This window comes from Tetrahymena thermophila (assembly GCF_000189635.1).
Source record: "Tetrahymena thermophila SB210 genomic scaffold scf_8254798, whole genome shotgun sequence".
Classification (NCBI taxonomy): domain Eukaryota; phylum Ciliophora; class Oligohymenophorea; order Hymenostomatida; family Tetrahymenidae; genus Tetrahymena; species Tetrahymena thermophila.
Window position 1 is genome coordinate 587493 of NW_002476554.1, and position 25828 is coordinate 613320.

General features: G+C 20.8%; 10 protein-coding genes across 10 annotated transcripts in view; 1 reads left to right on the forward strand and 9 right to left on the reverse strand. All coding sequences in view use genetic code 6, as the record gives it.

Moving 5' to 3' along the window:
* The window catches only part of TTHERM_000182171 (hypothetical protein), a gene marked incomplete at both ends in the record, with an annotated part of 1490 nt that extends 1411 nt beyond the window's left edge, over positions 1-79 (reverse strand). Inside the window, one exon of the mRNA XM_012795815.1 lies at positions 1-79. This exon is cut by the window's left edge and continues 829 nt beyond it. Within this exon, the coding sequence (XP_012651269.1) occupies positions 1-79 (79 nt within the window).
* Positions 80-593: 514 nt separating this feature from the next.
* On the reverse strand, positions 594-1677 carry TTHERM_000182182 (hypothetical protein; the record flags this gene model as incomplete). The annotated part of the gene is made up of 5 exons (XM_012795816.1): positions 594-652; positions 720-881; positions 948-965; positions 1052-1266; positions 1460-1677. The coding sequence occupies 5 exons, from the start codon at positions 1675-1677 to the stop codon at positions 594-596; spliced, it is 672 nt and encodes a 223-aa protein (XP_012651270.1).
* A 103-nt stretch (positions 1678-1780) lies between these two features.
* TTHERM_000182193 (hypothetical protein) lies at positions 1781-2236 on the reverse strand (the record flags this gene model as incomplete). The annotated part of the gene is made up of 2 exons (XM_012795817.1): positions 1781-1922; positions 2061-2236. 2 exons carry the CDS (start codon positions 2234-2236, stop codon positions 1781-1783), a joined length of 318 nt encoding a protein of 105 aa, XP_012651271.1.
* An 810-nt stretch (positions 2237-3046) lies between these two features.
* On the reverse strand, positions 3047-5269 carry TTHERM_00185130 (AMP-binding enzyme family protein; the record flags this gene model as incomplete). Its single annotated transcript, XM_001008784.2, has 3 exons — positions 3047-3216; positions 3270-3493; positions 3561-5269. The coding sequence occupies 3 exons, from the start codon at positions 5267-5269 to the stop codon at positions 3047-3049; spliced, it is 2103 nt and encodes a 700-aa protein (XP_001008784.2).
* A 1294-nt stretch (positions 5270-6563) lies between these two features.
* TTHERM_000185139 (kinase domain protein) lies at positions 6564-8427 on the reverse strand (the record flags this gene model as incomplete). The annotated part of the gene is made up of 10 exons (XM_012795818.1): positions 6564-6654; positions 6720-6809; positions 6861-6965; positions 7022-7111; positions 7192-7281; positions 7476-7565; positions 7825-7914; positions 8031-8120; positions 8246-8335; positions 8414-8427. The coding sequence occupies 10 exons, from the start codon at positions 8425-8427 to the stop codon at positions 6564-6566; spliced, it is 840 nt and encodes a 279-aa protein (XP_012651272.1).
* Positions 8428-9262: 835 nt separating this feature from the next.
* On the reverse strand, positions 9263-12040 carry TTHERM_00185140 (transmembrane protein, putative; the record flags this gene model as incomplete). The annotated part of the gene is made up of 2 exons (XM_001008785.1): positions 9263-11068; positions 11225-12040. The coding sequence occupies 2 exons, from the start codon at positions 12038-12040 to the stop codon at positions 9263-9265; spliced, it is 2622 nt and encodes an 873-aa protein (XP_001008785.1).
* Positions 12041-13171: 1131 nt separating this feature from the next.
* TTHERM_00185150 (hypothetical protein) lies at positions 13172-13559 on the reverse strand (the record flags this gene model as incomplete). The annotated part of the gene is made up of 2 exons (XM_001008786.2): positions 13172-13228; positions 13395-13559. The coding sequence occupies 2 exons, from the start codon at positions 13557-13559 to the stop codon at positions 13172-13174; spliced, it is 222 nt and encodes a 73-aa protein (XP_001008786.2).
* A 1379-nt stretch (positions 13560-14938) lies between these two features.
* Positions 14939-17731, reverse strand: TTHERM_00185160 (transmembrane protein, putative; the record flags this gene model as incomplete). Its single annotated transcript, XM_001008787.2, has 2 exons — positions 14939-16753; positions 16916-17731. 2 exons carry the CDS (start codon positions 17729-17731, stop codon positions 14939-14941), a joined length of 2631 nt encoding a protein of 876 aa, XP_001008787.2.
* A 706-nt stretch (positions 17732-18437) lies between these two features.
* Positions 18438-19203, reverse strand: TTHERM_00185170 (hypothetical protein; the record flags this gene model as incomplete). The annotated part of the gene is made up of 2 exons (XM_001008788.2): positions 18438-18559; positions 19071-19203. 2 exons carry the CDS (start codon positions 19201-19203, stop codon positions 18438-18440), a joined length of 255 nt encoding a protein of 84 aa, XP_001008788.2.
* A 1159-nt stretch (positions 19204-20362) lies between these two features.
* On the forward strand, positions 20363-25463 carry TTHERM_000185189 (cyclic nucleotide-binding domain protein, putative; the record flags this gene model as incomplete). The annotated part of the gene is made up of 14 exons (XM_012795819.1): positions 20363-20401; positions 20459-20508; positions 20862-20951; positions 21492-21581; positions 21831-21920; positions 22142-22231; positions 22503-22592; positions 22890-22979; positions 23611-23691; positions 23966-24055; positions 24328-24417; positions 24698-24787; positions 25099-25188; positions 25370-25463. The coding sequence occupies 14 exons, from the start codon at positions 20363-20365 to the stop codon at positions 25461-25463; spliced, it is 1164 nt and encodes a 387-aa protein (XP_012651273.1).
* Between the last annotated feature and the right edge of the window lie 365 nt (positions 25464-25828).

The window sequence follows — 25828 nt, forward strand, 5'->3', positions numbered from 1 at the left end:
TAAAAAAGGCTAGCCTATAAAATGGTGTGCCAGACCACACTTTTCCCTTTTATATAATTTGTCTATCAATATTAATCATACTTAATTTATTACCATTAAAAAATTATATAATCATTAATTAAATATAAAATATTAATCAAATATAAAAAATTAATAAATTGTATTTTAACATTTTTAATATTTATGTTTCATGGTTTGCATTCTCTAATTAATCAATAAAGCAGCTAACTAAATAACTTACTAGCTAATTAATTCTTTGTGCTTTCCAAAATATTTGAAATTATAAAATCAAAAAAATTTTCTTGACAAAAATATTTCATACATATTTATTTCCTTTTTAATGATAAATAAAGAAAAAAAATAGAAGCTTTTATAAGGTATTATAAATAATAATAGAAAATACACCCAAATATTTGATTTATAGATATTTTTAATTATTAAGAGGAAGGTATTTATTTAATCTAAGAAATTAAAATATTTATGAAAGCATTTATATTGTTTATCTAATTATATAAAATACATATGCCATTCTATGTTCATTATTTATTTTTTTTTTTTCAGAATATTATCTAAAGCTATATATATTACCTACCTCATTTTTCTAAGATTTTGTGATGCTTTACTTCTACTTTCAAAATTAACTAAGTTGAATCTATTTCAAATTTATAATAAAGTAATTTTTTTATTCTTAAAAGATGGTGATTTTAAATAGTGATTACGTTAAACTGATACTTAAATTTAATAAGCTTATTGATACTTTTAGCCCATCTACAAACTGCACAATTCCTTAATTTACAATTTCATTTTAGCTTTGTTTTATATTTAAGTTTAACATTATATTTAAAATGCTTAATATTTATTAATAGACATCGCGCTTAAAACTAAATTATAAATATATCAGAATTGAATATTTTCCTATTAAAGTGCCAATATTTACAAAACTTTACTAGTTTATTGTGCATTAACTATTTTTAAAAATAAAAAAGTTATTATGAGATTTAGTATAATAGTTTATACGATAGATCAATCTTAAATTTTTATAGATTTTTACATTTATATATTCCTTCAAAAAGACACACCACTAAAGATTTCTCCACTTTTAATTAAATAATTTTTAAAAGAGTCTAATTAACCTTTTTAATTTCTTTTGAAGTGTTCAATAATGGTAACATTTACTTCAGCATGAGTGTTAGATTTGCAAGATTATTACACACTGCTATCTAAAGACCTAATGTAGAATATCCATAATTGGTAATGTCATTATAACTTTTAAACAATAAAAAATTATATTTCATTAGCAGCTAGCAATAAAAATAACATACTCTGATAATTCAATGAATAATGATAAAAGCTGCAACAGGCTTTAATCCCCTAGGCTAAATGGATAATGCCTTATGAATTTATCGAATTACCTCTGTAAAACAATATTTTAGATTTTATCTCAACTGAAAAAAATTACTAAAGATTTAGTTATAAAAAAGTCAGATTTTAGCACTTTCCAATTTCTGTTCCTAAAAAAGTAGCACGAAATAATTTAATTATAATCTTTTAATTAGAAACTAAGAAATAAATATCAGGAATTTGTAAATAAAAAAAATTAATTTTAAAATGATTAAATTATTATTAACTATAAATTTAAGATTAGTTGCTCTAAACTTTAATTATGACCTATTCCATTCGATAATTAAGTAATCCCTTCAGTTTCAATCTATTTTTGCTTTATTAATCAAGTAAATAAGAAAAATAATTAAATTATTTAAAATATTAATTTCAAAATAGTTCATTTAAAAATATGGTTTTTAACAATAAAATATAAATTTTGAATAAAATACTATATATTGAGATTTAATTTAATTAAATTATTGCTTTTTCCTAATGAGTTTCCTAATTCAGTAGCTCCCTATTAGCATATATTATTATCCCTATATGAAATAAAAATAAATTTATTTTGTAAATGTAAAATAAAATATTTCAATATCTAAAATTTGTTGGAATTAATTAAAGTTGTAAAAATTAAAGAATATTATGTTCTTATTTTAAATAAAGTATTCAAAATGTACGAGATGTTAAGGGTTAATGATGAAAGATTATTGCAGTTAAATAAAGCTTCTCCTAATTTAGAGACACCAACATCATTTAATTTATTTTATCTTAAATTAATATTTTAAAATAAAAATAATTTTAATAACTGGCCAAAATTAAATAATATGATTAATGAATTATGTTTACTGAACATTAAGCATTAAAGAAATTAGGTTTTGACATTTTTTAAAAAATAGACATAAATTCGATATCTCATATTCCTCTTTTAATTTTTAACTTTATTTATTTAATTATTATGTTGTGAGATTAAAAGTTTTTAAAAAGAATTTTAAGCTACTCTAACTGAAATGAAAAATTAAAAATGTTTTCTAAATTACTTTCTAGAATATTAAATAGATTTTAAATATAACTTTAATTGTGTATAACTAAAATTTAAGTTTATACTTTTTTGAGGCTATTATAAATAATATTTTATTACATTATTTTTTTATCTCAAAGGTGTTTCAATAGAAAGATAAAAAATTATTGATTATTGATTTATGATTTCAAAAAATTTTGATTGAAATAAATTAAAAGAATTTAAATGCTATTAATTTTGTACTTCAATATCTTTTCTGATTCTTTCTTATTATTTTTTATCAGAATTATGTTCAAAAATTTTTAATACTTGAATCAAAGTTATATTTGATATTTAAGAAGCGATTTCATGCAAACTTTAAAATTTAATTTAATTTAAATAATTTAATAAAACTAGATTTACTTAAAATGTAATTAATTTAATTAGTAAATAAATTATATTTTTATTATGTATAAAATATGAAGTAAAAAAAATTTAATAAAGAAAAAATTTTATTAAAAAATTTAATATAATTGTAATTTTATTTATTTTTTTAATACCAAACTCTGATTGAATTAATAAGGAATCATGCTAGTTAATTAATATACATTTAAATTTATTTATAATTATAATTCAAAAAACATATAATAAATATTTATTTTAATATCAAGATAGACCTTATTTATACATTGAAGTTAATATTTTTTCATCTAGTTAATCAATTGATTCACTCTCTTAACATCTCTTTAAGAACTTATTAACATATTTATATTAGAGTTCATCTGATAAGGATATTGCAAACTATTTTTCATAATGACTAATGTCTTTTTGAGTTTCTTTTTTTAAATAGTTGATAAAATAAATGTAAAATAAATTTAAAGAATCTAACCAAAATCTAAAAGTTGAGAATCGAGAAAACTTGATGAACATCCAATCAATCTGATAGCTGCTAACTAATCAGTTGTAAATAATATCATGATCGCTTTTTTTAAGAATATAATGTCTTAGTATAACTCCAAAATATCTAAGTCTTTATCAATCTGACTCTTAATAATCTTAAATGATTATTTATTGAGTCCTTATGATTTTAAAAAGTTTTCTTTGTTACAAAGCCTTTTTGCATAAATTAAAATTAAGAAAAATTATATATATATATATATAAGTAAGATTTAAAATTTACTTTGCTCCAAAGACTATTGTTTTTATTTTATCAGATATTTTTTTATCTTTTAATGCAACAAATTTCATAGAATAATGTTTATTGGTGTCATTTTTTTACTCTAAATTTTTACATTTAAATCTGTTTGGAGAATAATCACCAGTAAAATTACTCTTTTTAATTATGGGTACATTTGAAAGCATAGTCATAAACGTGATATTTTACAATTTACTTTTTTCAGTAAAATATCTATTTGTAGATTATATTTAGTCTTAATATTAATGCACATTTTCATTTTAAATTTTAGCATTTTCATAACTCTAAATATTAAATTACTCTGTTTATGACTTTTTATCTGAAAAATTGTATCTTTAGGACAAATCAATTTCAGGAAAATCCTGCTTTTTTTATGTAAAAGTAGTATCTACTTATTTTATTTCATCTTAGTTTAATTCTTATAATTTTAGGATGTTGCTCATTTCAGATTAATTATTTACCTATACTTCTTATTTGAACTTATAATTGTTCGTTGGGATACTAATAAATTAATTATCATCTTTCTCTTATCTCTCAAGATTTTCTTCAATTTACATTTATGACAAATGTTTCTAATAGATTTTATTTCTATTATCTAAATCTTTTATTTCAAGAAAATTATTATTTCTTAAAATCTCAAAGTACTTCTCCTAAAATACATTTTTCAGTAGAATCATTAAGAAATCGTTTCTTAAAGAACTCTACGAAAACTGCTTTCCTATTATACCTAAGAGCATCAAAGCTGCTATAGTGCTATTAACCTGCGCAAGGACTTAAGGTAGAGTAGAATACTAAACTTGAATTTGCTGCACAATTTCATCCATTTCAACACTAATTTAAATGAACGGGCCTTCTCCAACTTGAGTCAGTGCATATTATCTGTCTAAAACTTAATTTTATAATTCATACTAAATTGGAGAAGTAAATCTTGTTTAAGATTAAACAAAAAAGCCTTCTTTAATTGAAGTGATTTACTTCTATGTCCTAAAAGTACTTAGAATATACTAAGTGGCTAAAGTATAAACAAAAGAGTTTCTATAATTAATTTATATTTGTTGAGAAGTGACGTTATATTAAGAAGTGTAAAATTTCATTCGTTAACCTGCATTTACACCATTTACAATACTATCGATCTCTGGTTATGTTGCACAATTATCAGGAATAGTTGTCTTTAATTAATCTAAATCTAAACATCCATATGAGAAAACTTATATCTGAGATTGAATATTATCAATTGTACTGAGCGTTAAAGTGTAGTTAGCTATTTTAGAGTAGTCTAAGCAGTAATATCCGATTAGATTTTCATCAGTGCATTAAATTATATCTAATGGAATATTTTGATAAAAGTCATTATCGTAGTAAAAAAATAGAGCAATGAAAACTAAATAGGTCTTATTTTATTGTGCCTCTAATTGCTAAATACTCTTATTGACATCATACTCAAACCTGAACCCAACTAAGTTGTTATTTAATTCAATATCTATTTTTTGTTGAGTTATGAAGCTCTGCTCCCTGTAATTAGGTTCAATTCCATTTGTGAAATACTAATAAAGGATGTAAATAAAATAAGCAGAAGCTAGTCCAATAATGAGTATTGATAGCAGCATTCCGAAAACTGTACCTTTTCTGATCTATTACCCACCTACATTCATGTAGAATTTAGAAGAAAATAAGTCGTATTTAAGAAAACTCATTTTTATTTTATCTATTTATTGCTTACTTTAAAAACTTCTACTTTTGGAAAGTTAATTTTAAAATTTCCTTATATTACTTCATTCACTAAATAATAAATTTTAAAATACTGAAAGAAATAATAAATGAAGAATAGGAAAATCTGTATGCTAGAAAAAAAGTATGGAGAAATATTAAATTTTTTTACTCGGATTGCTAAGTTATTTAAAAGTTAAAATGGTTTGAATTAAAAGTCGAAATCACTTTCCAAATAAAAGCATATTTAAAATGGATTTTTTAACTATTCCAACATAAATTACTTACTTTTAATCATTTCAATAAACTATGATTTTTCTTGTTGTTTTTTTATATAATTTATAATGCATTTATCTTTATGTATTAAAATTGAGATCATCTCATTAATTTATTCTCGAGCAGAAATTTTTCAATTTACAAAGTGATTTAAAGTTATTTCAAGATAAAATTTCTTATTTATATTGAATTAAAATAAATGAGCTAATTAATAATCTAGACTTTCTTTTAATTATCTAAATAAAAATTATATTTTGGAAGAAAATAATAAATAAAGTCTGGCTTATTAAGGATTTTGTTAAGAATAAAAAATTAGTAAAACAGTTAAATTATTTGAATGAAATTAAATATCTTTCTTTTTGCAGTTAATAAATACATTTATTAAAGCTTTTGAATAAAAGGTTAGAAATTGTATTTCACGCATCTATTGTAAATAAAAATTAAAGCATTAAATTTAGAAGACATTAATCAATTCAGTAAAAAAAATTGTATTAATACATATTAAATTTGTCTATCAATATTAATCATAATAGATTACTCCATTAAAAATTTTTTTAATTATTAATTAAATATAAAAAATTAATAAATTGTATTTTAATCATTTTTAATATTTATTTATGTTTCTTGGCTTGATTTCTCTAATTAATCAATAAACCAGCTAAATAAGTACTTACTTAATAGCTAGCTAAATAATTCTTTGTGCTTTCCAAAATATTTAAAATTATAAAATCAAAAATAAATAAAATTTTCTTAACAAAAATATTTCATACATATTTATTTCCTTTTTAATGATAAATAAAGAAAAAAAAAATAGCAACTTTAATAATATATTATAAATAATAATAAAAAATACACGCAAATAATAGATTTATAGATCGTTTTAATTATTAAGAGGAAGGTATTTATTTAATCTAAGAAATTAAAATATTTATGAAAGCTTTTATATTGTTTATCTAATTATATAAAAATATTTATGCCATTCTAAGTTCATTATTGAATTTCTTTTCAGAATATTATCTAAAGTTGTATTAGCTACCTCATTTTTTTGAGATTTTGTGATGCTTTACTTCTACTTTCAAAATTTACTAAGTTGAATCTGTTTCAAATTTATAATAAAGTATTTTTTTATTTTTAAAGATGATTATATTAAATAGTGATTACGTTAAACTGATATATAAATTTAATAAGCTTTTTGATACTTTTAACCCATCTACAAACTGCACAATTCCTTAATTTACAATTTTATTTTAGCTTTGTTTTATATTTAAGTTTAATATTGTATTTAATATGCTTAATATTTACTAATAGACACCGCGCTTAAAACTAAATTATAAATATGTCAGATTTGAATATTTTCCTATTAAAGCGCCAATATTTACAAAACTTTACTAGTTTATTGTGCATTAACTATTTTTAAAAATAATTAAAGTCAATATGAGCATATATAGTATAATATTTTATACGATAGATCAATCCTAAATGTTTGTAGATTTTTGCATTTCTATAGTCCTTGAAAAAGACACGGTTCACCTACACCACTAAAGATTTGTCCACTTTTAATTAAATAATTTTAAAAAGTGTCAAATTAACCTTTTTAATTTCTTTTGAAGTTTTCAATAATGGTAACATTTACTTCAACATGAGCGTTAGATTTACAAGATTATTACACTCTGCTATCTAAAGACCTAATGCAGAATATCCATAATTGGTAATGTCATTATAGCTTTTAAACAATAAAAAATTATATTTCATTAGCTGCTAGCAATAAAAATTATATACTCTGATAAGTCAAGGAATAATGACAAAAGCTTGCAACAGGCTTTAATCCCCTAGGCTAAATGGATAATGCCTTATGAATTTATCGAATTACCTCTGTTAAACAATATTTTATATTTTATCTCAACTGAAAAAAATTACTAAAGATTTAGTTATAAAAAAGTCAGATTTTAGCACTTTCCAATTTCTGTTCCTAAAAAAGTAGCACCTTCTGAAGATATTTTGTTCCATCTTTTTTTAAACGTGTTAACATTTCATAAATTTTATTATTGTACCTGTATAAATCAATTGATAGATATTAAAGTTTGGAAATATTTTTTATTCCACTTGCTAAACCATATGCTCCTTAAGCTTATATACTATTCTCTCTTATAATATAAAAAATATTTTTATTATAGAAATAATTTAATTATAGATCTTTAAATTAGAAACAAACAAATAAAAATCAGGAATTTGTAATTAATTTTAAAATGATTAAATTATTATTAACTATAAATTTAAGATTAGTTGCTCTAAACTTTAATTCTGACCTATTCCATTGGCTAATCCAGTAATCTCTTCATCTTTTAATCTATTTTTGCTTTTTAAATCAAGTAAATAAGAAAAATCATATATTGTTTAAAATAATATTTTCAAAATAGTTCATTTAAAAATATAATTTTTAAACTATAAAAAAAAAATTTTTGAATATAATACGATATATTGAGATTTAAATTAATTAAATTATTGCATTTTCCTAATGAGTTTCCTAATTCGGTAGCTCCCTATAAGCAAATATTATTATCCCTATATGTAATAAAAATAAATTTATTTTGTAAATGTAAAATAAAAAATTTAAATATCTAAATTTAGTTAATTTATAAAATTAAAGGATATTATGTTCTTATTTTAATAAAGTATTCAAAATATACGAGATGTTAAGGGTTAATGATGAAAGATTTTTGCAGTCAAATAAAGCTTCTCCTAATTTAGATGCACCAACATCATTTAATTTATTTTATCTTAAATTAATATTTTAAAACAAAATAATTTTTATAACTGGCCAAAATTAAATAATATGATTAATGAATTATGTTTACTGAACATTAAGCATTAAAGAAATTAGGTTCTGACATTTTTTAAAAAACAGACATAAATTCGATATCTCATATTCCTCTTTTAATTTTGAACTTTATTTATTTAATTATTACCATGTGAGATTAAAAGTTTTTAAAAAGAACTTTAAACTACTCTAACTGAAATGAAAGATTAAAACTGTCTTCTAAACTACTTTCTAGAATCTTATATAGATTTTAAATATAACTTTAATTATATACAACTGAAATTTAAGTTTATACTTTTTCAAGGCTATTATAAATAATATTTTATTACATCATTTTTTTATCTCAAAGTATTTCAATACAAAGATATAAAACTATTGATTTGTGATTTCAAAAAATTTAGATTTTGATTGAAATAAATTATTAGGCTTTAAATGCTATTAATTTTGTACTAAATATCTTTTCTGATTTATTCTTATTATTTTTGATCAGAATTATGTTCAAAAAATTTTCAATACTTGAATCAAAGTTATATTTGATGTTAAAGAAGCGGTTTTATACAAACTTTAAAATTTAATTTTAAATAATTTAATAAAACTAGATTTATCTAAAATGTAATTTAGTTAGTAAATAAATTATATTTTTATTTTGTATAAAATATTAATTAAAAAAAATTTTAAAAATTTAAAAATTTAAAAAAATTAATTACATATATAAAAGTCAATTAATAATAGCAGCTATTAATTTTTTTAAAGTATTATTTTTATTTATTTTATTAATTAATTTAAAAAAAATAAGTTTTAATTCTATTATTAATCTAAAATTTAATGAATTACAAAACAATCAAATAAATTTTATTTAGTTTTTTAACTTTTTTATCCAAACAATTCATTAATTTAATTAGCTTTAGCCCTTTGGGTTAGAATTCTCAAATTTATGAATTTCACTTTATTTTAGCTCAGCTTCATTTCCCGCTATATCTGAATACATACTCTTCTCAGTATCTAATCGGGGACTTAATATGTGGTTATCTTTTGCTATGGTAAGCATCTGCTAGTTTTCGCTTTTTGGACTGAAGATGTATTGATGCTCTTCTTTTGTATTTGGAGCTGGTTAATTTTTTAATTTAGAATTGGATATATCTTAAATTTTTTCATTTTTATCATCATCAGAGTTCGAATTGGATACAGAAATAGACTAGATCTATATTTTATCTTTCACATTTTTAAGTACTGAAGTTGGATCCAAAGATTAAGAAACTTCAATATTTTATGGTATTAGTTAAATATTTTAAATTAAAGAATCTCTTTAATTCTGGCTAAATCCAAATAATGAAAGTAGCTTTTAATCCAAAAGCTGTATTATTTTAATATCCAGAGCACTTAAATTTTCTTTATTTGCTATATTCTGATATGCTTAATAAGCTTACTGAGCCTTTTAAAGTTCTGTCCTGTTATCTTAATAATGATCATCTATTTCAAATTGAATGTCTTCTGCCTTTTTACAAAATCCATAGTTTGACCTAATTGTAGGCTTGGGGATGTATTCAAATAATTTAAGCTAATCAGGATTGAGGAGTATGTTCTTTAGCTTATCAACTTCCATCAGTTTTTTAATAACATAGAGAACATCTAAATGATAATAAAGCTAATCTATGCTATAATCAATAACCTTCTTTTTTTGTTAAATCTTTTAGCCAAATGGCCACAGAAAGAACTTCAAATACTCTAATGTATTTAGAGTCATGCTACTTGTCGCTTTTTACATCAATCTTTTAAAAACGCTTTCCTTTAACTTTTGCTCTTTTTCTTCTAATTTTTATTACTGCTATTTCAATTTATAATGGTCTGAAGACAAGTGAAAATTGTACTCTTCTTAATGACCATTGCTTTTTACTGTTGAATTTTTGTTTTATATTAAGTAGGATAAAAATTATTTTTCATTTTCATCTTACTGTTGTGGATTTACTGAAATTTATTGCTTGCTTGATAGCATGTCTTCTAAACCTTTTTTTTCTTCACAAGCATGCAACTAAATTTCAGGTTTAATATTATTTCTAAACGAGCTTCTCTTTGTACCTAAATTTTGGTTTGTATTGCATTAGATTGTTTAATTGATAAAAGATTATTAATGACTTTAATTTATATTTCCATTAAATGAAATCGATTGGTTATTATTATTGCTATAAGATTGATTAGGGTCGATTGAAATTGGCTTTATCAAATTACCTTTATTATCAGATTAATTTATACAAGGCTGATCTTACTTAAAAAGCTATTTGATTTAATGTTTTTGATTTTGATTTTACTAATTGTTTTCAAATTTTTTTTTAAGTTAACTTTATTACATATTATCAAAAGAAACATCTTAACTAATTGGCGGGCTAATATTTTATTAAACACAAGCAGCCATTTCATTTTAACCATTTAGTTTATACATTTTGAATACTTTCTCTTCTTCAAAGTTAACATTTTCATAGTTGAATGCTTCATTTATAATTTCTTTGTTTAGGTCAAGCTGAGATAACCTTGAGCATATTATAAAACCTATAGCGAGTAAAGACTAAGTAAACCCTCCTATTTGGGAAATTATATCATTTAAATTTTAATACTTCCTAGTGTAAAGATTCTCTTTTTATTTTTCAAAGCGAAAGACTAATTAGAAAAAGAAATCTTAGAAAGAGCTTGGGTAAACCTATTTTAATAAATAAATAAATTCTTAGTTAATTTCATCTTCAAACAAGAAAAAAAAAATTGAGGTAAAAAATAAATAGCTATTTAATTCGGTAAAATTTAATATTTAAATAAAAACTAATAAATAATCTTTTATGGTAAAATTTCATTTTCTTACATTTTATTCGGCGTAACTGAATGATGGAAAATTAACAGTCTCTATATCTGAGGTTATCCACCCATAATCACTTTAAACGTAGTTGTTTCTCATGTAGAAATCGACTTCTTTGGGCATTTATAAGCTTGTTGAGAAAAAAGTATCTCTAGAATAATGTTTAAATGGATTTGTTTTTTGAGTAGGATCAACAATTATATCTGAAAATTACATTGAGAAAAAAGAATAACCTAATTTATTCTATATATAATCGTCGGGTTTGCAATTTTATGAGCACTTTTAAATATTAATGTTAATAAATTAGAAAGTCTCAGCATTGAAATCTCCTTCTATTTATAAATCGAAATTTAGAGGAAAACAATACATATTAGTATAGTCTATTTATTGATAGTAATGTAGATTATCTTAATCTGGAAAATTAGCTAAAGAGCATCTTGTAATTGGTACTTAAGTTGTTATATAATTATCAGTAGGCTTACCAGTAGTAGGATCCACCATAGTAGTTTTATGCACATTTGTAACGGTGATGTTATAAACTTGTTCATCGATGAATTAATTAAAATTAGAATCTTGCATGCCAAATGCCATTTAGAAAGTGTTTTAATTTATTGTAAATAACTTTGGGCTATCAACTTATCTCTCTTAGTAAATGACAACAGGATTAGTTCTCTACACAACAGAGGATATAATTAAAATAAGACGCAACGCTACTATGGATACTATAGCTATAGTGAAAATTGATCCAAAACGAGTATAGTGAGCTGGCTCTCTGTTAAATCTAAAAAGAATTTAGCTGCCAAAAAGATCTAACTATTTCATGATTTTAGTTTGTATTATACTTAAATTTAACTAACTAACTAACTAATATTTTTGTTGGAATTTGATTTTCTTTTGTTTTTTAATTATTACTCAATTTAATTTTCTCTATTATTTACACCAATAAATAAATAAATTTTCATTTAATGGACTTTTTAATTTAATTACTCAATATTGAAAATCAAACATTCTAAACCAACTTGTAAGTGGATGTAAATGAAATTTATAAATTTATAAATACCTTTTCCATTTTTATTTGATTTCAGTTAAATAAATTTATTTAAAAATAAGCAGTTTTTTAACTTATGTATATTGAAAACACATGTAATTACATTTATAATAAAAGAAATAGATATTTTTAAAGTATGATTAAATTGTTTCAAACATAAAATTTTTACTTACAGACAATTAGGTATAAATAATTGTAAAAAAAGTATATTCCGAACAGAATAATAAAATTTCTAATAAGAATTTAATTAAAAATCTTCTATTAATTTTTTTAATTCAGTATCTGATATATTCATTAAATAATTTACAAAATTTACCTTTGCAATAAAAGCCTTTAAAATAGTATTTATTGGATTTTATTTGAATACTTTTGTGAAAATTAATCAATTTTGGTAAAAACAATTAAATTTTTTAATTAAATAGTGTCAATAAAGCTAATATATTGGTAATTATCAAAAGAATATTTTATCAAAGTAATACTTAATTCATCTTATTACATTTTTAAAATAAATAGCAGCACCCGAATATTCCTTAATTAATACTAATCAAGAAGTTCTTTCTTACTAAATTTTCTTTAAATCTATAGAAATTCAGATTTATTTTCTAATTTTAGTAAAATAAAAATTTAATTTTAATTTGAAATAGTAATAAATAAGTACATGCTTGAATCTATTTTAAAAAAATAATTTATTTCGATTGAAATTTAGAATTTTTTAAAAAGCGAGCATTAAAATAAATATAAAGATGAAAGATATTGACAAAAATTTTTTCTATTTTGATTAATTCCTGTCCGTATAGTTAGGGCAATCATAAAAATTATAATATTGATAAGGAATAATGAGTAAACTAAATCTAATGATGCAATACTAAGATTTACAAAAAAAATTCTTATTAAAGAAATAATTATCATTTTTATTATTACAATTTATTAGCTGTAAGCTAAAAGCTGAGATCTATTTACTCCTTTATCAAAAATTTTTTAATAATCAATAAAATTTCTAATGTATTTACAATTGATGTTTAAAAGAAATATTATTTCTGCGTAAATCTATAGAAGAATCATCTATTATTCATAAAAGTCTTTTTATTAAATTTATTTTTCTTCTTTTTATTTGGTTGTCTTGCTTACAATGAAGCCATTAACTTAATCGTTTTGAAATTCCTCACCTTCGCTTGCATTTTCTTAACCTTCAGATTCGATTACTTCTCTTTAGCTGGCAGTAGCATTTTTTTCAGAGATGCTAATATGAAATACCTTCAAATCTGGACTGCTATTGTTATTTGTTTCAATCATACTAATCTGATCGGAAAGCTTTATTGCATAATTTTACTATGTTATTGTATTATTTTCTTAGATTATCGATTGGTTTTATATTTCTTATATTGAAATTAACTTTTTCCTTTTGTGTGTATTATCTTGTTAAATTTATAACTTTACTTTTGATGAAGTAATTAATTTATTGGGGAGGATTAATTTTATTGAGAAGAAGTTAGTTAGTATTTGTTGGATCTAATTATTTTTTAGTTAAGTGTGATTATATTGTGATTTAAAAAATTTATTATTTTTTTATTATTAATTAAAAAAGCTGTTTGCATTTTGATAGGATACCACTTTGAAGTTGAAGTAATAAATTATCTGATTTCCTAGCTGATTATAAGCTTTAAGAATATTAATGTTTTTGTAAAAGAAATTGTTGATTGTTAGTTAAGGTTTTATTAATTTATATTCAAACTACTTCTCTTTGAAGGTAATCCAAATAATTCTAATAACTTAAGATCAATCAATTAGTTAATACATTATCATACTATAGAATAAATTTTAATGTTCTTTATTTGCTATATTTTGATAAGCATTCAAAGCCTATTGTGCCTTTTAAAACTCAGTACTTTTATCTTAATATTAGGTATCAATATTAATCTGCAGATCTTTTTCATTCTCTGTAAAGCCATAATTAGATGTTATTGTTGGCTTATGAATTATTTGAAAAGATTAAGTTAATCTTTATCCAATAATACCTATTTTAGTTTATCTACTTCTAAAAGCTATTTGGTTGCATTAATTGCATCTAGATAATATTAAAGTGTATCAATATTAAAATCGAAAACTTTTTTTTTCTTTTAATTTCCTAAATTGCCAAATAAGTAATTTAACACCTAAGCTCATATGGCTAGCCAATTTTAGCATTAGTTTTTTGAAAATAGACTCTTTTACTTTTTACTCTTTTTCTTCAATTTTTTATTATTATTTGTTTACTTTTTGATGATCCCTAGAAATGAAAGCTACAAATCCTGCTATTTCTGTTTTTTTTTATTCTTTGTATTAATTTTATTAGATCTAACCTCGATAAATCGAACCTTTTTTGAATTTGCGCTTTGCGAGTTAACGAGGTTTTACGGTATTAAAAAAATATTTATTGATGCTTTAAAGAAAAATAATTTTTAAAGCCAATCAATTTTTGTTTTTTTAAAAATTTAGAAATTTAAAAAAATTAGTTATATATATAAAAGTCAATTAATAATAGCAACTATTACTTTTTTAAAGTATTATTTTTATTTATTTTATTAATTTTAAAAAAATAAGTTTTTAATTCTATTATTAAACTAAAATTTAATTAATTATAAAACAATGAAATAAATTTTGTTTAGTTTTTTTAACTTTATTATCCAAACAAATCATTAATTTAATTAGCTTTAGCCCTTTGGGTTAGAATTCTCAAATTTATGAATTTGAATTTATTTTAGCTCAGCTTCATTTCCTGCTATATCTGAATACATACTGTTCTCAGTATCTAATCGGGGACTTAGTATAAGGTTATCTTTTGCTATGGTAAGCATCTGCTAGTTTTCGCTTTTTGGACTGAAAATATATTGATGCTCTTCTTTTGTGTTTGGAGCTGGTTAATTTTTTAATTTAGTATGGGATATATCTTAATTTTTTTCATTTTTATCTTCTTCAGAGTTCGAATTGGATACAGAAAAAGATTAGATCTATATTTTATCTTTCACATTTTTAAGTGCTGAAGCTGGGTCCAAAGATTAAGAAACTTCAATATTTTATGGTAATAGTTAACTATTTTAAATTAAATAATCTCTTTAATTCTGGCTAGATCCAAATAATGAAAGTAGCTTTTAATCCAAAAGCTGTATTATTTTAATATCCAGAGCACTTAAATTTTCTTTATTTGCTATATTCTGATATGCTTAATAAGCTTACTGAGCCTTTTAAAGTTCTGTCCTGCTATCTTAATAATGATCATCTATTTCAAATTGTATGTCCTCTGCCTTTTTACAAAATCCATAGTTTGACCTAATTGTAGGCTTGGGGATGTATTCAAATAATTTAAGTTAATCATGATTGAGGAGTATGTTCTTTAGCTTATCAACTTCCATCAGTTTTTTAATAACATAGAGAACATCTAAATGATAATAAAGCTAATCTATACTATAATCAATAACCTTCTTTTTTTGTTAAATCTTTTAACCAAATGGCCACAGAAAGAACTTCAAATACTCTAATGTATTTAGAGTCATGCTGCTTGTAGCTTTTTACATTAATCTTTTAAAAACGCTTTCTTTTAACTTTTACTCTTTTTCTTCTAATTTTAATTACTGCTATTTCAATTTATAATGGTCTGAAGACAAATGAAAATTGTACTATTCTTAATGACTATTGCTTTTTACTGTTTAATTTTTGTATTGTATTAAGTAGGATAAAAATTATTTTTCATTTTCATCTTACTGTTGTGGATTTACTGAAATTTATTGCTTGTTTGATAGCATGCCTTCTAAACCTTTTTTTTCTTCACACGCATGCAACTAAATTTCAGGTTTAATATTATTTCTATACGAGCTACTCTTTGTACCTAAATTTTAGTTTGTATTGCATTAGATTGCTTAATTGAGAGAAGATTACTAATGACTTTAATTTTTATTTCCATTAAATGAAATCGATTGGTTATTATTATTATTATTATTATTATTGCTATAAGATTGGTTAGGGTCGATTGAAATTGGCTTTATCAAATTACCTTTATTATCAGATTAATTTATACAAGGCTGATCTTACTTAAAAAGCTAATTGATTTAATGTTTTTGATTTTGTGAATTGTTTTCAATTTTTTTTTTAAGTTAACTTTATTACATATTATCAAAAAAAACATCTTAACTAATTGGCGGGCTAATATTTTATTAAACACCAGTAGCCATTTCATTTTAAGCATTTAGATTATACATTTTTAATATTTTATCTTCTTCAAAGTTAACATTTTCATAGTTGAATGCTTCATTTATAATTTCTTTGTTTAGATCAAGCTGAGATAACCTTGAGCATATTATAAAACCTATAGCGAGTAAGGACTAAGTAAACCCTCCTATTTGGGAAATTATGTCATTTAAATTTTAATACTTCCTAGTGTAAAGATTCTCTTTTTGTTTTTCAAAGCGTATGACTAATTAGAAAAAGAAATCTTAGAAAGAGCTTGGATAAACCTATTTTATTTGTAAAAATAAATAAATTCTTAGTTATTTTCATCTTTAAACAAGAAAAAAAAAATTGAGGTAAAAAATAAATAGCTATTTAATTCGGTAAAATTTAATAATTTAAATAAAAACCAATAAATAATCTTTTATGGTGAAATTTCATTTTCTTACATTTTATTCGGTATAACTGAATGATGGAAAATTAACAGTCTCTATATCTGAAGTTATCCAACCATAGTCACTTTAAACATAGTTATTTCTCATTTAGAAATAGACTTCTTTGGGCATTTATAAGCTAGTTGAGAAAAAAGTATCTCTAGAATAATGTTTAAAAGGATTTGTTTTTTGAGTAGGATCAACAATTATATCAGAAAATTACATTGAGAAAAAAGAATAACCTAATTTATTCTATATATAATCGTCGGGTTTGCAGTTTTATGAGCACTTTTAAATATTAATGTAAATATATTAGAAATTCTCAGCATTGAAATCTCCTTCTATTGATAAATCGAAATCTAGAGGAAAACAATACATATTAGTATAGTCTATTTATTAATAGTAATGTAGATTATCTTAATCTGGAAAATTATCTAAAGAGCATCTTGTAATTGGTACTTAAGTTGTTATATAATTTTCAGTAGGCTTACCAGTAGTAGGATCCACCTTAGTAGTTTTATGTATATTTGTGACGGTGATGTTATAAACTTGTTCATCGATAAATTAATTAAAATTAGAATCTTGCATACCAAATGCCATTTAGAAAGTGTTTTAATTTATTGTAAATAACTTTGGGCTATCAACTTATCGCTCTTAGTAAATGACAACGGGATTGGTTCTTTAAACAACTGAGGATATAATTAAAATAAGACGCAGCGCTACTATGGATACTATAGCTATAGTGAAAATTGATCCAAAACGAGTATAGTGAGCTGACTCTCTGTTAAATCTAAAAAGAATTTAGCTGCCAAAAATATCTAGCGATTTCATGATTTTAGTTTATATTATACTTAAATTTAACTAACTAACTAATATTTTTGTTGGAATTTGATTTTTTTTTTGTTTTTTAATTATTACTCAATTTAATTTTCTCTATTAATTATTTCCACCAATAAATAAATAAATTTTCATTTAATGGACTTTTTAATTTAATCACTCAATATTGAAAATCGAAGATTCTAAACCAATTTGTAAGTGGATGTAAATGAAATTTATAAATTTATAAATACCTTTTCCATTTTTATTTGATTTCAGCTAAATAAATTTGTTTAAAAATAAGTGGTTTTTTAACTTATGTATATTGAAAGCACATGTTATTACATTTATAATAAGAGAAATAGATATTTTTAAAGTATGATTAAATGGTTTCAAACATAAAATTTTTACTTACAGATAATTAAGTATAAATAATTCTAAAAAAAGAATATACTGAACAAAATATTAAAATTTCTACAAAGAATATAATTAAAAATCTAACAATTTTTTTAATTCAGTATCTGATATATCCATAAATTATTTACAAAATTTACTATTGCAATAAAAGCCTTTAAAATAGTATTTGTTGGATTTTATTTGAATACTTTTGTGAAATTAATCAATTTTGGTAAAAACAATTAAAATTTTTAATTAAATAGTGTCAATAAAGCTAATATATTGGTAATTATCAAAAGAATATTTTATCAAAGTAATACTTAATTCATCCTATTACATTTTTAAAATAAATAGCAGCATCCAAATATTCCTTAAATTATACTAACTAATCAAGAAGTTCTTTCTTGCTAAATTTTCTTTAAATTTATACAAATTCAGATTTATTTTCTATTTTAGTAAAATAAAAATTTAATTTTAATTTGAAGGAGTAATAAATAAGTACATGCTAGAATCTATTTTAAAAAAATTATTTATTTCGATTGAAATTTAGAATTTTTTAAAAAGCGAGCATTAAAATAAATATAAAGATGAAAGATATTGACAAAAAATATTTGTATATTGATTAGTAAAGTTAGGGCTATCATAAAAATTATAATATTGATAAGAAATGATGAGTAAACTAAATCTAATGATTCAATGTTAAGATTTACAAAAAAAATTCTTATTAAAGAAATAATTATCATTTTTATTATTATAATTTATTAGCTGTAAGCTAAAAGCTAAAATCTATTTACTCTTTTATAAAAACTTTTTTAATGATCAATAAAATTTCTAATGTATTTACAATTGATGTTTAAAAGAAATATTATTTCTGCGTTAATCTATAGAAGAACCATCCATTATTCATAAAAGTCTTTTTATTAACTTTATTTTTCTTCATTTTATTTGGTTGTCTTACTTACAACGAAGTCATTAACTTAATCTTTTTGAAATTCCTCACCTTCGCTTGCATTTTCTTCACCTCCAGATTCGACTACTTCTCTTTAGCTGGCAGCAACATTTTTTTCAGATATGCTAATATGAGATACCATACCTTCAAATCTGGACTGTTATTGTTGTTTTTTTCAATCATACTAATCTGATCAGAAACTTTATTGTTTAATTTTACTATGTTATTGATATTATTTTCTTAGATTATCGATTGGTTTTATATTTCTTATATCGAAATTAACTTTTTCCTTTTGCGTGTATTATCTTGTTAAATTTATAACTTTACTTTTGATGAAGTAATTAATTTATTGGGGAGGATTAATTTTATTGAGAAGTAGTTAGTTAGTGATTGTTGGATCAAATTATTTTTTTGTTAAGTGTGATTATGTTATGATTTAAAAAATTTATTATTTTTTTATTATTAATTAAAAAAACTGTTAGCATTTTAATGGGATACCATTTTGAAGTTGAAGCAATAAATTATTAGATTTCCTAGCTTATTATAACTATTCAAATTGAATTTAGCTTTAAGAATATTAATATTATTGTAAAAGCAATTATTGATTGTTAGTTAAGGTTTTATTAATTTATATTCAAACTACTTATCTTTGAAGGTGATCCAAATAACTCTAATAACTTAGGATCAATCAATTAGTTAGTACATTATCATACTATCCAATAAATTTTAATGTTCTTTATTTGTTATATTTTGATAAGTCTTTTAAAACTCAGTCCTTTTATCTTAATATAGGTATAAATATTAATCTGCAGATCATTTTCATTCTCTGTAAAGCCATAATTAGATGTTATTGTTGGCTTAGGAAGTTATTTGAAAAGATTAAGTTAATCTTTATCCAATAATATCTATTTTAGTTTATCTACTTCTAAAAGCTATTTGACAACATTAATTGCATCTAGATGATATTAAAGTGTATCAATATTAAAATCGAAAAAATTTTTTTTTCTAGCCAATTTTAGCAATAAAAATACATGTAATATGTTAAAAATTTATTTTATTCTAGTGAATTAGCATTCTAGTTATCCTTTATATCCAATCTCTTATTCCACTATATTTTTAAATACACATGTTAAATAGTAGTATTAAGATTTAATAATGAATTTTATCCTAACATTTTTTTGATTTCTATTAATAAATGTAAATTTATAAATTCAAGTAATTTATTTGTTTTATTTATTCACTTATAATTAATTAAATTTCCATAGATTGCTATTCAATATTGTTGAAAAAAGAAATAATAAATGATATAATAGATTTAATATTACGAAAAATTAGAAGAAGTAATTATTTATATTTTAATGAAAATACTTTAAATTTATATTTACTAATATTAAAAGTTTTTAAGCTCTTCATTTTAATCTCACTAGGTTCTTCATATTAATCTAAGGTATATTTAATTTATAAATATTATTATTCTTATTATTAATGTTTTCTTTATTTTTAACTTTCAATTTATTTAAAATATTAATTTACAAATAAAAATTATCACCACTTTTCTATTTTTATTAACAAAAATGAATTTAAATCAAAATAAATTTTTTAATTTGTTTATTTGCTATTTATTTAATTTATTTATCTTTTTTTGTTATACTTGTGCTTTTTCTTCTTTTTCTATAAAATGATTAAAAAATATGAAATAAAAAGAAATGAATAAATAAATAATAAAAGCGAATGTTTAAAATAAAAAAATGAGTTAAATTAAGAAATAATTTTTATATTTTTTCTTCTAAATTCAAAAAGTGACAATTAAATTAGCAATTAATTTGCATCAGACTTAGGTTCTGCTTTATCAAGTTGCACTAATCTCACAAATTTGACTCTTAATCTTATGTAAAAAACTGTTTATTTGTTTTGGATTGTGATATTTTTACTTATAAAAATGAATTTAAAATAATTTAATTCTTTTAATTTGTTTATTAGCTTTTTATTTAATTAATTTTTCTTTTTCCTTTTTTTTGTATATTATCTATTTTTTCTACTATCATTCTTAATTTAACTCATTTTTTTTTTTTCAAGATTTGATTTTAATATTATTAATTCATTTCTTATTTTTTCTTAATTTTTTCCTTCTTACAATAAAATATTTTACTTCAATATTTAAAAAGTCACAACTAAGCCTTAGATAAAAATAGTTTTTAGTTATAAAAATGAATTTAAAATAATATAAATCTTTTAGTTTTTTATTAGCTTTTTATTTGATTTAATTTTCTTTTTCCTTTTTATTGTATTTATCTATTTTTTCTATTATCTTTTCTAATTTAACTCATTTTTTTATTTTTAACATTCTTTTTTATTATTTATTTCATATTCTTTAATCATTTTTTCCTTCGAAATAACTAATTATATCTTTTTTCTTCAATATTTAAAAAGTAACAATTAAATTGGTGATTAAGGTACATCAGACTTAGGTTCTGCCTTAGCAAATTGCACTAATCTCTCAAATTTGACACTTAATCTTAGGTAAAAACTGTTTATTTATTTTAAATTGGGAAAAATGAATTTAAGACAATATAACTTTTAATTTGTTTAATTTAATTTCTTTTTCTTTTAATTGTATTTGTGTTTTTTTTATACTATTATCTTTCTTAATTTAACTAATTTATTTATTTATTTTCTACATTTGCTTTTTTTATTCGTTTCTTATTATTTAAAATTTTTTAATTTTAAATAACTATTTAATTTTTTATTTTTTCTTAAATATTTAAAAAGGTACAATTAAATTGGTGATTTAGGTTCTTCAAAATTAGGTACAGCTTTAGCAAATTGCACTAACCTCTCAAATCTATAGCTTCATCTTAGGTAAAATCTATTTATTTGTTTCGGATTGTGATATTTTTAGTTAAAAAAATGAAAATAAAATTATATAACTCATTTAATTTGTTTATTTACCTTTTATTTGATTTATTTTTCTTTTTATTTTTTATTTTTAATTGGTTTTTTTTATAATCTTTTTAATTTAACTAATTTTTTTATTTTCAACATTTGATTTATTTATTTATTTTTCTCAAATATTTAAAAAGCTACAATTAAATTAGTGTAACAGGTGCATCAGAATTAGGTTCTGCTTTAGCAAATTGCACTAATCTCTCAAATTTGATGCTTGATCTTGGGTAAAAACAGTTTATTTGTTTTGTATTGTGATATTTTTAGTTATAAATTTGAATTTAAAATAAAAAAGCTCTTTTTATTTGTTTATATTTTTATTTGATTTATTTTTCTTTTTTATTTGTGCTTTTTTTTTTTCTATTATCTTTCTTAATTTAGCTCATTTTTTTATTTTTAACATTTGAAATTAATTCATTTTTTAATATTTCATATTTTATAAATCGTTTTTTCCTTCTAAATAACTAATTAATTATTTATTTTTCTATCTTTAAAAAGTCACAATGAAATTAGTGCAACAGGTGCATCAAGCTTAGGTTACGCTTTAGCAAATTGTACTAACCTCTCAAATCTGGCAATTAATCTTAGGTAAAAACAGTTTATTTGTTTTAGATTATAATATTTTTTAGTTGTTAAATGAGTTTAAAACAATATAAATCTTTTAATTACTTTATTAGCTTTTTATTTGATTTATTTTTTTCTTTTTTTTTATATTTATCGTTGTTTTTATTTTCTATTATCTAATTTTTCTTAATTTAACTAATTTTATTATTTTTAACATTTATTATTATTATTTATTTCTTATTATTTCAAATATTTTCATCAATTTTTACTACTAAATAGCTAATAAATTAATTATTTATTTTTTCTTCATTATTTAAAAAGTAAGAATTAAATTGGTGATTAAGGTACGTCAGACTTAGGTTCTGCTTTAGCAAATTGCACTAATCTCTAAAATCTGACGCTTTATCTTAGGTAAAAAGTTTGCTTGTTTCGGATTGAAATATTTTTAATTATAAAAATGAAATATCAAACAAAACAACCCTTTTAATTTGTTTTTTTACTTTTTATTTAATTTCTTTTTCTTTTTTATCTTACTTGTGTTTTTTTTCTATTTTTTTTCAATTTTACTCATTTTTTTATTTCCAAAATTTGCTTTTATTATTTATTAATTTATTTCTTATACCTTCATATTTTATAAATCTTTTTTTCCTTCTAATTAACTATTTTATGATATATTTTTTCTTGAATCCTTAAAAAGTCACAATTAAATTAGAGCAATAGGCGTATCAGGCTTAGGTACTGCTTTAGCAAAATGCACTAATCTCTCAAATCTGACACTTTATCTTGAGTGATATTTTTAGTTAAAAAAATGAATTTAAAACAATAAATTTTTAAATTTATTTATAAGCTTTTTAGTTGATTTATTTTTCTTTTTTTACTTTACTTATGTTTTTTTTCATATATCTTTCTTTCTTAATTTAACTCATTTTTTTATTCAACATTTGATTTTATTATTTATTTATTTACTTATTTTTATTTATTTCATATTTCTTCCTTCTAAATAACTAATTAATGATATATTTTTTCTTCAATATTTAAATAGTTACAATTAAATTGGTGTATCAGACTTAGGTTCTGCTTTATCAAAATGCACTAATCTCTCAAATTTGGCTCTTAGTCTTTCGTAAAAACAGTTTATTTGTTTGAATTGTGATATTTTTAGTTATAAATTCAATATAACTCTTTTAATTTCTTTATTCTCTTTTTATTTGATTTATCTTTCTTTCTCTTTTTAATTTATATTTGTGTTTATTTTCTATTATCTTTGTTAATTTAACTCATTTTTTATTTTCAACTTTTGCTTTTATTATTAATTTCTTATTATTTCATATTTTTTCTTCATTTTTAGTCCTAAATAACTAATTAATTATTTATTTTTTCTTCAATATTTAAAAAAGTGGGAATATAATTGGTGATTAAGGTGTATCAGTCTTAGGTTTTGGTTTAGCAAATTGCACTAATCTCTCAAATCTGACAATTGATCTTTAGTAAAAACAGTTTATTTGTTTAGGATTGTGATATTTTTAGTTATAATGATGAATTTAAAACAATTTAGCTCTTTTAATTTGTTTATTAGCTTTTTATTTTATTTATTTTTTTTTTCTTTTTTATTACTACTTGTGTTTATTTTCTATTATCATTCTTAATTTAACTCATTTTTTTATTTTCAACATTTGCTTTTATCATTCATTTCTTATTTTTCATCATTTTTTCCTTCTAAATAACTAAATTTTTTATTTTTTCTTCGATATTTAAAAAGTGAAAATGAAATTGGTAATTAAGGTACATTAGATTTAGCTTCTGCTTTAGCAAGATGTACTAATCTCTCTAATCTGGCACTTTATCTTAGGTAATGACAGTTTATTTGTTTTAGATTATGATATTTTTAGTTATAAAAATCAAAATAAAACAATATAAAGCCCTTTTAATTTGTTTATTTGCTTTTTATTAAATTTCTTTAAAATTGTACATGTGTTTTTTTTTCTATTTTCTTTCTTAATTTAACTCAATTTTTTTATTTTCAATATTTACTTTTATTATTTGCTAATTAATTGATTTCTTATTTATATTTTTTGTTCATTTTTTCCCTCTAAATAAATAATTATTTATTTTTCTTTATATTTAATAAGTAACAATTTAATTAGTGATTAAGGTGCATCAGAATTAGGTTCTGTTTTAGCGAATTGCACTAATCTCTCAAGTCTGACACTTAATCTTATGTAAAAGCTGTTTATTTGTTTTAGATTGTTATATTTTTATTTATAAAAATGAATTTAAAACAATATTTTTAAGCTCTTTCAATTTATTAATTTGCTTTTTTATTTTATTTATTTTTGTTTTTCTTTTTGATTGCACTAGTGTTATTTATTCTTCTAACTTTATTAATAAAATTCGTTTTTTATTTTCAATATTTGCTTTTATTATTTATTAATTCATTTCTTATTATTTGATATTTTTTAATTAATATTTTTTTTTTTCTTCTAAATAGCTAATTTAATAATTATATATTTTTTCTTCAATATTTAAAAAGTGACAATTAAATTGGTGCAACAGGTGCATCAGACTTAGGTTTTGCTTTTGCAAATTGCACTAGTCTCTCAAATTTGAAACTTGATCTTAGGTAAAAATAGTTTGAATTGTGATATTTTTAGTTATAAATTTGAATTTAAAACTTTATAACTCTCTATTTTGTTTACTTGCTTTTTAATCTTTTTTTATTTATTAATTTTAAATATAATTTTTAATTAAAAGATTTTATTCAATTTAATTTTTTTAGTATTTTATTTTAAATTAATAAAAAGTGAAGACTAATTCAATCAATTATAATAATTGAAAATAAAAAGCAAATGTATTAAATCTAAAAGATTAGTTGCCCTTTAAATACGTTTCTATTGATTATAAACTAGTAGTGAAAAAAGGATGAATAAATATTAAATATTTGAATAATAGAAAATAATATGTTTTATATTTATTTTTTAATAATATATTTTACCCTAAAAAGATAAATAAATTTATTATATTTTTTATTTAGTAACTTTCAAAATATGATTTTTATTTTTTTTTTAAATATCAAATACATAAAAATCAAAGTCCCTCTATTTTTTGTTTAAAAGTGTTTTCTTATAAATTTTAAAATTTAATTTTAATTTAAATAATTTAATAAATAAAATAAAATTAGATTTTCTTAAAATGTAGTTTAATTAGCAAATAAGTTAAATTTTTATTATTTAAAAAAATATAAATTGATACAAATTTATTTT